Here is a 12,082-nt window from a genome sequence, read left to right as displayed (position 1 = left end):
GAGCAAAGTACAGACAGATCCTTCATGAAAACCTGCTCCAGAGCGCTCAGGACCTCAGACTGGGCCGAAGGTTCACCTTCCAACAGGACAACGACCCTAAGCACACAGCCAAGACAATGCAGGAGTGGCTTCGGGACACGTCTCTGAATGTCCTTGAGTGGCCTAGCCAGAGCCCGGACTTGAACCCGATCTAACATCTCTGGGGAGACCTGAAAATAGCTCCCCATCTAACCTGACAGAGCTTGAGAGGATCTGCAGAGAAGAGTGGTAGAAAGTCCCCAAATACAGGTGTGCCAAGTTTGTAGCATCATACCCAAGAATACTTCAGGTTGTAATCGCTGCCAAAAGTGCTTCAACAAATTACTGAGTGAACAGTCTGAATACTTATGTAAATGTGATATTTCGGTCTTTAAAATCATGTTTTTCCTTTGTCATTATGGGATATTGTGTGTAGATTGATGAGGGAAAAAACTATTTAATGAATTTTAGAATAAGGCCTTAACCTAACAAAATGTGGAAAAAGTCAAGGGGCCTGAATACTTTCCTATGAAATACGGGGGGGGGGAAATGGATGAAATGTATGCATTCACTACTGTAAGTCGCTCTGGATAAGAGCGTCTGCTAAATGACTAAAATGTAAATGTAAATATGAGCTGGAACTAACCCAGTAATTACTTGTATTGGCAATCTATTTCAATTAGCTTTCAATTAAAATCAGGACCATTCAAATCTTTTAAATTATCATAATTGACAATGGGTTATGATCATAAAAAAAAATCCAATCATGGCTTTATTTTCATCAGATCTGTGCATTTATAAAGTGCTTAGATGTTTCTTTGCTGCGAGACTATTTCTGACCTTTCATGAGATCCAAATGCAATCATAGTTATGTGGGATATCAATCACTGATTAGGGTCTACCCTAACTATTGCCTGGGAGACATGTGCTTCTGTGTATGATGCGTGTTGCTACCAAACCGAAACTAAAAAAGTCAATACAATTTGCTTAACTTTTTGAATGAATTTACTGCATATTAACATATCACACAATTCACTGGTGACAATCTGTTTAGAAGAGGTTCAGAGATCGGAGCATCTCTCCCTGTCAAGCATATTCCGCATGATACCATAATTTACTGATGTCCCCGACTAAAAAAAAAATCTTCGTCGACCAAGAGTCGTCTGTTTGATCAATGGATTGGTCGAAATTCAAAAAAATGCGCAGTATTTTTTCCATATATTGACACATCTTATGTGTTTTATTTAAATCAACTATATTCACTGAGCTTGTCTGATGCCTTAAGCACGCTGTTTGATTAAATAATTAAGACACACAAATGACTAGATGGAGTCCGACCTGCAATTAATTTGATTGTGCCGGGCTGAAACTTGCAGCACTGTGTTAAAACAAAAAGACAACGACTATGTGACTAGCACCTGTTCTCTCTCTCTCTTCCCTGCTGCAGCATATAATTACATTACCCGACCTCCCCCAGTAAAACTAATCCTGTCCAAATAGTGCACAATAGGACCTGACCTATAACATATTATAATCACTTCAATAAATTGGTTATAACAAACTCTGAACACTGTAACACGTGACAGCAAAAATGGATGTAGAGGGCATGACAAATAAACTCGAAATGGGGGAATGTTTACTGGTTGCTCAGGAGGAATACATTTGACTAGTTGTGGAAAATATTGGAGATCAAGAACAAGAAGGTAAGGAGCAAACTCTGCGTGCATATTATGTGTGCCAAACAGGTGCTGTATAGATTACAATATAATTTTTCTGACTGTTTGGAACAATGTAAACAACACTCAATAAATAAGCGTACCAGAGAGTCTGTTGTAATGTTTTTTGTTGTTGTTAAGCCTTTATTACAGCAAAGACTAAAAATAGTAGCATTTATCTGTGAATGCAATATCCGAAATGGAACGGTTTATTTATTGTTTAAGATAATTATTCAACGCTTGCTTTATTTTATTTTAAAACTAAAATGCTTGATTGCATTTCAAATCATGAATGACTCATATGTTGTGTGATGACATGAAAGAATGAATGATTGATACAGTAGCTTATATAAGTATTGAAATATAGGCCTAAGTAAGTTACGGTATTAAGACTAAACAGGATGGACTCTTACATGCTAACCAGACCGCTCACGTGAGTGCGTGCCATTGCGCACATGTTGATTTTGTTCACCCACACCAGACGCGGTCAGGACACGCAGGTTGAAATATCAAAACAAACTCTGAACCAACTATATTAATTTTGGGGCAGGTTGAAAAGCAAACATTTATGGCAATTTAGCTAGCTTGCTGTTGCTAGCTAATTTGTCCTGGGATATAAACATTGAGTTGTTATTTTACCTGAAATGCACAAGGTCCTCTACTCTGACAATTAATCCACAGTTAAAAGGGTAAACCGAGTTCGTTTCTAGTAATATCTCCTCCAAGGCTTCCTCTTCTTCAGACTTTATATGGCGGTTGGCAACCAAGTTGAAGGTGCATTACCACCATCAACTGAACTGGAGTGTGGACCTCAGTTCATCTTTCAATCACCCACGTGGGTATATGCTCCTAAAAACCAATGAGGAGATAGATGGGAGAGGTAGGACTTGCAGCGCGTCAAGCGTCACCAATCAAACAAAGTTCTATTTTAACACCTGGCTATGCATACGCTCGTTGACGCGCACGAGCAATGTTGGTGCAATGATTGAATAATGTGTGTGTACATTTATTTTGCAACACAAGAGGTGTGGTCAACATGTTAGGCCTACAGCTTAATGGTGGTTATAGAAGGCTGCTATACTAAGCCTACTGATGATAATGACATTACTTATGATCATAGGTTGTGGGGGCTGTTTTGTTAGACTTCAGTGGGGCTTTTGACATAATTGATCATTGTCTGCTGCTGGAAAAACATATGTGTTATGGCTTTACACCCTCTGCTATTGTGGATAAAGAGTTACCTGTCTAACAGAACACAGAGGGTGTTCTTTAATGGAAGCCTCTCCAACAAAGTCCAGGTAGAATCAGGAATTCCCCAAGGCAGCTGTCTAGGCCCCTTACTTTTTCAATCTTATTAAAGACATGCCACTGGCTTTGAGTAAAGCCAGTGTGTCAATGTATGTGGATGACTCAACATTATACACGTCAGCTACTACAGCGACTGAAATGACTGCAACACTTAAAGAGCTGCAGTTAGTTTCAGAATGGGTGGCAAGGAATAAGTTAGTCCTAAATATTTCAAAAACTAAATTCATTGTATTTGGGACAAATCATTCAGTTAACCCGAAACCTCAACTAAATCTTGTAATGAATGTGGAAATTGAGCAAGTTGAGGTGACTAAACTGCTTGGAGTAACCCTGGATTGTAAACTGTCATAGTCAAAACATATTGTTACAACAGTAGCTAAGGTGGGGAGAGGTCTGTCCATAATAAAGCGATGCTCTGCCTTAACAGCACTATCAACAAGGCAGGTTCTATGGGCCCTAGTTTTGTCACACCTGGACTACTGTTCAGTCGTGTGGTCAGGTGCCACAGAGGGACTTGGGAAAATTACAATTGGCTCAGAACAGGGCAGCAAGGCTGGTCTTTGGATGTACACAGAGAGCTAATTAATAATATGCATGTCAATCTCTGCTGGCTCAAAGTGGAGAGATTGACTTCATCACTACTTGTATTTGTGTAGGTATTGACATGTTGAATGCACCGAGCTGTCTGTTTGAACTACTGGCACACAGCTCGGACACCCATGCATACCCCACAAGACGTGCCACCAGAGGTCTCTTCACAGTCCCCAAGTCCAGAACAGACTATGGGAGGCTTAAAGTACTGCATAGACCCATGACTACATGGAACTCTATTCCACATCAAGTAACTCATGCAAGCAGTAAAATTTGATTTAAAAAAACACACCTTACGGAACAGCAGGGACTGTGAAGCAACACAAACATAGGCAGAGACACATGCATAAACACACACACAGGTACACATGGATTTTGTGTTTTAGATATGTTGTAGAGTAGGGGCCCGAGGGCACACTGTTGTGAATGTCTTGTAATCTTTTTAACATTGTTTAACTGCCTTAATTTTGCTGGACCCCAGTAAGAGTAGCTGCTGCCTGGGCATCCTTAATAAATACAACTACTACTAATAATATCAAGAAAAAGGTGCGTTATATTATTTATCTGACAATTTGGAAGTGTTAACACAAACTATAATACCAGAGGCTGAAAAGTATAAAGCCTTTATTACAGCAAAGCAAAGATTAAAAACAGCTGAATTTGTAAAATTGTTTACTTGACATGTAATTGCATGAGGCTTGGTGCTCACTGAATCAGTAGGCTATTAAACACTCAAACAGGCAACAGAAGCAGGATCTGTTTTATTTTTGTAGATATATGGATATATGAAGCCAGGCATATTCAACAGACTGTTGAGTAGACCTAATTAAGTTGGGGTTCCCTTTCTCCTCACTTCTTTGACAATAAGCCAAGGGCTGTTCTCATCTCATTCTGCTGCTGCCTCCACCGTATTGTTCTCAACACCGGAATACTAGTTGACTCCGGAATACTAGTTGACTCCGGAATACTAGTTGACTCCGGAATACTAGTTGACTCCGGAATACTAGTTGACTCCGGAATACTAGTTGACTCCGGAATACTAGTTGACTCCGGAATACTAGTTGACTCCGGAATACTAGTTGACTCCGGAATACTAGTTGACTCCGGAATACTAGTTGAAAAGGTGCCAATTCAAGAGCGCACTGACGTTTTTCTGAACAGTGAACAGCGACCACTATACAACACTAGAGAAAGCGCATTTGTTTTAAAATATTATAATTGCACCATTGTTCTTATGTAATATAACCATATACAATTTCAGTAGCACATTTTATGGACTGTGCCATCCCCACGTCCTCCACAATGGAGCAGTCCACTCAGACGGGCACGAATCAGACCAGTGTCTTGTACACCATGAAATAATTTTTTTGCTACTGCTCGACTAAGGAAATCTCAGGCTGTTGGTCGACCAGCTACCAAACAAACAATCCACCAGTCAACTAAATGGGGCCAGCTATACCATAATGTGAGCGCATGTGCACACGCAGATTCTACAGCGCGGATGGCTTGACCAAGGTTTTTCATTTGCAAGAGAGCTTGACCACAGTCTTTATTTTTGGACTATAATTAGCAAGATACCAGAAGAGACAAGACCTCAATAGTGCTGGACACAAGGAAAATATATTCATTTACCATTCAAATATTTCTGTTTTTCAACTTCAGCAAAGGTCTTAAAATCCAAAGTCTCTACAAAAAGATACTATAAATCTCTAACAAAGATGTACGAAAATGCCACTCAGAAATAACATGAAGATGCAGCTGGCTATCTGTCCTTGTTGCAACGGAGATCCGTTGTCAGGGGGTCGTGCTGAATGGTTTGGTGCAGCATAAGAGCGAGAAGACCAGCCCTGTTGGTCATAGCAGTCCTGACGTTGCGCTCCTGCTCAAAGAGCTCATCCAGCTTGTACCACTGTTTACAAATACATTTTGGGAGAAAAGCAAGGAGTAATGATTAATATAGCAAAAGTCTTTGAAATCAACTGTCTACTCGGTCCTTTAAAATTCACTTTCATAGATCATATGAACTACCATTTATGAAGGTCAATAATGTTTGTTATAACCAGGGTCTTAGTCAATTGATTCATGTTAGCCAAAAATCAGAATGAACTGGAATTATGGGATCTTTCTGATTCAATCTACAGGAATTCCAATGGAATTCACCTCAACCCTGGTGAAGTGGCTCAAAATAGATGGATGTGGTACATTCCACTACTAACCACTCTGACACGCTCCAGGTCCACCTCAGCTCTCCTGAGCTTCTCCCAGTTGTAGTGCTTATTACATTTGCGTTTAGAAACCCTGCAGTATTCTCCTGTTGCCTCAAACACATTACGGACCAGAGGACAGCCGCACACCTCATCCCCTGGGACCTAACCACAAAACAAGAGAAGGGCAAGCGAAGCCAAGATTATACATCATAAGTCAAACAGCAGGACAATTAGTGTGCTTTATGGCAAAGTTTTTTGCATCTGACTTGCCAATCATCACTGACCTTTGGGTCCCTGGAATGTTCTGGGCACAAAACCTGAAGCCTCTTGCAGTAGGTCTTGCTCTGGGGGTTGTACACATCGCAGAAGAGTCTTGTTGCTCTGAGAACAAAAAGTATAGAGACTACCGTGGTGAAACAATATGGAAACAGAAAAGCAAGCAACAATTGTTCACTTCCAGCAAACCCATTCAAAGTGCTAGACTCTTACCCTTCGATCTTTGTTGGGTACATTGAACCGAAAGATGTCTGGCTCTCATACTGTCAATGCAAAAGAGAGAGAAATACAGAATGTTATCAGTTTATACTGTGTCCTTTAGGAAGGAGTGCATATTTGCAACTTATATTCATATTGCTAGTACTCTATATTAAGTTTAATTCTGTACATTTCATCCTCTCCCATATAGGATGTTGCAGACACTTATCAGCCACTGCACTCTGGATGTATACCACAAACTCACAACTAAAATCAGAGAAGCTAAATAGGAAATCTCCATCTTTACACGTACAAGAAAATGGCTGCAATCAAACCCTGTGGCGCTACGCTAACTGAGTTAGAGGGAAGGCATTATTGGGGTTGACTGATAGGCTAGATAAAAAGAATGTTGGCTCAACATTGACTGGCTCACCTTAGCATAGCATCTCTCCATATGTCGCAGTGCCACCTTTGGGTTGATAGGGTGACTGCAGGACACACAGAAAATCATCAGGTCTGTTTCTTCATTGTCCCCTTCATTCGTCTGAAACGAGAACCAAAAGAAAGACACGTCAAAGCAATGTTTCACCCAGGAAGCCGCTGAAAGATTTGAGCGCAGACTTGAACGGGCAAAACATTTCTCTAGCCGAGGAGCTCTGACCCCACTGGATAAATACCGCAGTGGCCAATAAACAAATTCTGAAGTGACTCACCTCCTCATCCTGCTGGACTACCTGCTGCTTGGCCTTAGCAATGATTCCCTCCAGCTCGTGGAAGCGTTTCTCCATGTCAGTGAGACGCATGCGTGCATTCTGCTGATCCCTTCGGATCCGCTCCAGTTGCTTCTTGCCCTGCTCCTCAGCGATGCAGGGGCTCTGCTGCCACTGCTGGATACGTTGAGGGAGTATCTCATAGAGCCGGCTAGAGACAGAATGCATTTTACATTTGGTTGATTTTCTTACAGTTGCATGTGTGTGTTTTGGTGTTTGTGCGCTTACTTGGTAGCCAGCTTCATGCCACATTCCTCTGAGCAGTATTTGGAGTTGGCTCGTGCAGCTTCCACACAGCTGGGCCCAAGGCACTGTCGCTGCCCTCCTCCATCCCTGGCATCGCCCCTATCACTGTGCCTGACTTTGTCCTTGTGCTTCTGCTTCTGTTTGTGCCGCCGTGACTCTTTCTGATATGCATTAACAAAAAACAAATCGCAATGCACACATGTAAGATCACTGTACTTTGATGTAGTTTGTCACAACAGTAAGATTCCTATGATGCAATAAAAAAAGCTAAAATCTTCAAATATTTGGTAGATGTGGACTGCAACTGCATGGATAAAAATTAACAGTAATCATTGTGTGTCTGCAAGATGTGAAAGTAAAGTTTACTTACTTTCTTGTCAAATTTATTTTCCCGTCTCTTTACATGCTTGACCTTCACAGCTTTCTTTCGCAGGACAGGGCTGAATGGAGGCCCGTCATCCTCATCACTGAGCCATGGCTGGGTTGAACAGAAACAATAAGATAAACATTCAAAATACTTGAAAAATTGTTATTCAAGCTAAAGAACAAGTGGATATGGGAGTGTAAGTGCAACAGTAGGACAATAATAAGGATCTTTGTGTATTTTTTATGTGTTTCAAATAGTTCTTGACAGAATCTTCAGCCATATTTCTCATCTATTGCAATACCATGTTGTCGTCATATCCCGCTGCCTTGTACTTTTCATAGAGTTCTGCCTCACTATCGTAGTCGTCTGAATATCGTCTTCGCCGGTGGTAGGAATTATCCCGCCTTTCACGCAAATTAAACTCTTCATCCTTCACACGCAACATTTTCTGCAGAGAATAAGAGGCATTGTGTCACAGTTTGCAAGACTACAGACGTTTTTTGACTACACCAGTTCAAAAGATGTAAGTAAAAAAAAATTGTGATGGCATAGTCTCATTAGGAACGCACCCTGGCTCGGACGTCACACTGCCTAAATCGACACTTCTGTCTTATTTTGTTGGGACCCCCAAATTTCTTCATGTCCTTGCAGAAGTCGCATGTGGCGCAGTCCTCAGTCCTCAAGCAGGGCTCGCACTCTCCACACATACGAGCAGAGCGCTTAACCTGAGACAAACAAGAGAGACAAAGATATGTTTGCCAATAGAATAGTTCCAAAGACGCACAATTTTAGATATACATTGAAGGAAAATGGGGACATAACATTTAGATGTAAAATAACGAACCTTTGATCCACGGCGCCTTTCAGATTTATAATCTGGAGTGCTGTTTTGTCTTTCAAATTTTCTCTCTGGCTCTCTCTGGCCCTCTGTCTCCTTTTCGCGGCTCTTCTTTGGACGGTATTTTATCTCCAATGATGGGTTTTTGTCTAATAAAAAGCAACAGGTTAGTAAGTACATGTGACAGATACCCATGTGGATGATAGTGAATGGGAAACCAAAAGCTCACCTTGGCATCGCAGGCAGTACCACTGCCTGATAGCTTTGGCCATCTTCTCTGTGAGATTGATGCAGTTACCATGAAACCACTCATTACAGTTGTCACAACCACTACAAGAAAAACACAGATATGAGCCCCATGAAATTAAGGTTATGTAACATTTCAAGGTCATGTTATGATTACTTGTGTTGAAGGTGTTGCTGTTATGATCTGATTAAACTCACATCATGAAGCAATTGATGTCAGGTTTTCGACAAATGCAGTACACTGGTGCATTCTCGCCCTCCATACTGCTCTCAAGCCCTGGTGCAGGCTCAAAGTCTGACACTTCACTGTCCTGGAAGATAATCATCATCATCTAGCCAGTCAGACAACCTCCAGCGCAATAACTAATATTTATTGTACTGGAGGTCGATCCGACGGTCCATAAAAACATGGCAATTATTTTCAAACAACCTTTGTCGATACTTTTTTCATTCTCGATTTGTTAGGCACTGGTGTCTTAGACATCTGTTTCCATTTGCAGATGGAACTCAGATAACCAGAGAATATTCATTAAAATATTAAATCCACTTTTTGCACGGAGTTCCCTCAGCATTTTAGCTGCCGGATATCTCGCATACAACCCAAACACAGATGTACACACATGCGACAAGCCATTTCTAACTCAATACAAAAAAGTGGATTTAATATTCTCTAGTTTTTGGAGTTACCCTGGAACTGGAAACATCCGTTTAAGACACGCCAGTGCAAGTATAGCCAAATAAAGGTTGGTTGAAAATAAATGTACCATGATTTCAATGGACTGTCGGCTCGACCTGCAGAGTACAAGCTAGTTGCAGTGCTTGGGTAACGTTATGCCGCTGGAGGTTCGATCTGATAGGCTAATCATCATTATGTCGAAAACAACTAATCTGATGGCAAACATTAATATCTAAAGTTACTATACTGCGGTCTACTCTAAGTCGAGTCGGACATACTAGTCTGCCCAAACAATACAATCTTTTGTTGGTTAAAAAACTTATTTCGCATTCCAGATGGCAACTTCGCTAGCTAGATCTAGCTAGGTAACCATAACCTGAGACATAAAACAAATAGCGAACGCTTAACTAACAAAACGGTAACAAGCCAAAAGTCTGAAAATAATCGACAAGCTGTTGCATTTCCATTGCGACTGGCAAGCTACCGTTAGCTAGCTAAAAGTGCTGGCTAGCATTAGCTGGTTTAGCAAGGCGAAGACACGAATCTAGACAATTGCTATGTTAGGCAACCAACCATGAAATTCACATAAAACAAAACGCATTTCTTTGCATTAATTTAGCTAACTAACGGTACCATTTGTGATGTATTTGCAATCCTCGATCAAACTTCAACGATAGCTAAACAACTGCTCAGGGTCACAATCTGGGTTGACGACGCCGGAAATCAAATAATCGGCTGAACTCGGATGTTGGACCAAACCTTCTTCTTTAAAGCTTTATTCTATGCTATCATGGCGGTCCGCAAGCAATCGTTTAAGTGCATGCCGCCACCTACTGTGCTGGTATGTACGATCACTAATGATCTGCCCAATTCTTTTACGACCATGAAAATGACAAAACAAATAAATCCCCCGAGTCGTATTATAACCTGTTCAAAGCGTCCTTTGACACCGCACATTCATGAGCACAAATTTCTGAAGAGGCCTCGAAACCATGCCAGGACCAGCAGAAACACCCACTTACTACAGGAGCAGCCATGGAAGCGCCATCATTCCACACTGTAGTTCCACCAATCTGTTTTACAGCCTCTGCATACGATACATCATGACTAATTTTATATCTCTAAGCCTCTCTAGCCTCTCTCTGCACCTGGTATCCACCAAATGCTGCACCATGTTCCCTCCCACAATTACAACACTTAAACTTCACATTGCTGCCTCATTCACCATAATCATTTTTTTTTTTGGGTGGCGAAGTAATTACAATATAGCAATTAAACACTGGAATGGTGGATGTGCAGAAGATGAATGTGCAAGTACAGATACTGTTGTGCAAAGAAGCAAGATAAATAAATAAATACAGTATGGGAATGAGGTGGATAGATGGGCTGTTTACAGATGGGCTATGTACAGGTGCAGTGATCTGTGAGCTGCTCTGACAGCTGGTGCTTAAAGCTAGTGAGGGAGATATGAGTCTCAAGCTTCAGTGATTTTTGCAGTTTGTTCCAGTCATTGGCAGCAGAGAACTGGAAGGAGAGGCGGCCAAAGGAAGAATTGGCTTTGGGGGTGACCAGTGAGATATACCTGCTGGAGCGCGTGCTACGAGTGGGTGCTGCTATGGTGACCAGTGAGCTGAGATAAGGCGGGGCTTTACCTAGCAGAGACTTGACAAAACAGATGGCACTGTGATAGACTGCATCCAATTTGTTGAGTAGAGTGTTGGAGGCTATTTTATAGATGACATCGCCGAAGTCAAGGATCGGTAGGATGGTCAGTTTTACGAGGGTATGTTTGGCAGCATGAGTGAAGGATGCTTTATTGCGATATAGGAAGCCGATTCTAGATTTAATTTTGGATTGGAGATGCTTAATGTGAGTCTGGAAGGAGAGTTTACAGTCTAACCAGACACCTAGGTATTTGTAGTTGTCCACGTATTCTAAGTCAGAGCCGTCCAGAGTAGTGTTGATGATCAATTACTTGAGAAGGAGACCAAGTCAAGACGCTGTACCAGGTGGATTCAGTTTATAGTAAGGCAGTTTATTATGAGACAAAGATATTTGGCTGAGCGTGCACGGAGTCCTTCGTTTAGCTCATAGGGAACTAGCAGAAGAGAGCCCCGAAACATAGTGTACATCCAATTTATACAATGAAATAACAGTGTGTTGACGTTGAGTCTAGTAGGTCCGCTCTCCTGACTGGTCGATGAGTGGAGGGACGGTCCACGCTCCAGGTGGTGTCGACTTCCCATTGGCCCTTGGCAGTGTCCTTTGTCCTCGGAGTCCAACACACCTAAGTGTGTGTGTGTGTGTATTTCTGGTAATTCGTGTCTGGGTGCTTTGCGATATTCATGGAATGTTGTTCTTTACACCAGTGGTCAGTTCGTGTGGCTAGGGCTTAAGTCAGCCATCTGTCTCTAGGTGTGGTCGTGATTGGTATCAGTTGGTTGCTCAATATGTCTCTGGAATTTTGTTGTGTGCTGTTGTGAAACATGTTGTGCAAATGCCCTCCTTATATATCATTAGGTAAAACGTTAGATTATCTTTATTACAGTAGTGATGCTGGACGGACGGGCAGGTACGGGCAGTGGTCGATTGAATAGCATGCATTTAGTTTTACTTGCATTTAAGA

General features: G+C 41.6%; 1 protein-coding gene across 3 annotated transcripts; it reads right to left on the bottom strand.

Moving 5' to 3' along the window:
* Nucleotides 1-4,239: 4,239 nt before the first annotated feature.
* On the bottom strand, nucleotides 4,240-10,585 carry cxxc1b (CXXC finger protein 1b). 3 transcript variants are annotated; one of them, XM_014133258.2, is made up of 14 exons: nucleotides 10,479-10,585; nucleotides 8,979-9,091; nucleotides 8,764-8,864; nucleotides 8,541-8,683; nucleotides 8,266-8,421; nucleotides 7,998-8,144; nucleotides 7,700-7,807; nucleotides 7,312-7,490; nucleotides 7,027-7,234; nucleotides 6,747-6,857; nucleotides 6,329-6,378; nucleotides 6,124-6,220; nucleotides 5,849-6,001; nucleotides 4,240-5,541 (listed from the first exon to the last, which is right to left on the bottom strand). In XM_014133258.2, the coding sequence occupies exons 1-14, from the start codon at nucleotides 10,491-10,493 to the stop codon at nucleotides 5,395-5,397; spliced, it is 1,728 nt and encodes a 575-aa protein (XP_013988733.1). In that variant the 5' UTR covers nucleotides 10,494-10,585; the 3' UTR covers nucleotides 4,240-5,394. The 3 variants fall into 3 exon arrangements, with proteins under 3 accessions (XP_013988733.1, XP_013988734.1, XP_013988735.1); XM_014133259.2 differs by lacking the exon at nucleotides 10,479-10,585 and adding an exon at nucleotides 10,090-10,259; XM_014133260.2 differs by lacking the exon at nucleotides 10,479-10,585 and adding an exon at nucleotides 9,545-10,076.
* Nucleotides 10,586-12,082: the final 1,497 nt, after the last annotated feature.

This window comes from Salmo salar, chromosome ssa12, assembly GCF_905237065.1.
Source record: "Salmo salar chromosome ssa12, Ssal_v3.1, whole genome shotgun sequence".
Taxonomy (NCBI): domain Eukaryota; kingdom Metazoa; phylum Chordata; class Actinopteri; order Salmoniformes; family Salmonidae; genus Salmo; species Salmo salar.
The sequence above is the reverse complement of the archived record's forward strand: the minus strand, read 5'-3'. Positions and strand labels throughout refer to the sequence as shown.

What these genes read in the sequence shown, in the direction of transcription:
- cxxc1b (XM_014133258.2), bottom strand. An exon ending in GACATCAATTGCTTCATGAT is followed by an intron (nt 8,865 to 8,978) that starts GTGAGTTTAATC and finishes TTTTTCTTGTAG; the next exon opens with TGGTTGTGACAACTGTAATG. An exon ending in TAGTCCAGCAGGATGAGGAG is followed by an intron (nt 6,858 to 7,026) that starts GTGAGTCACTTC and finishes TTCTCGTTTCAG; the next exon opens with ACGAATGAAGGGGACAATGA.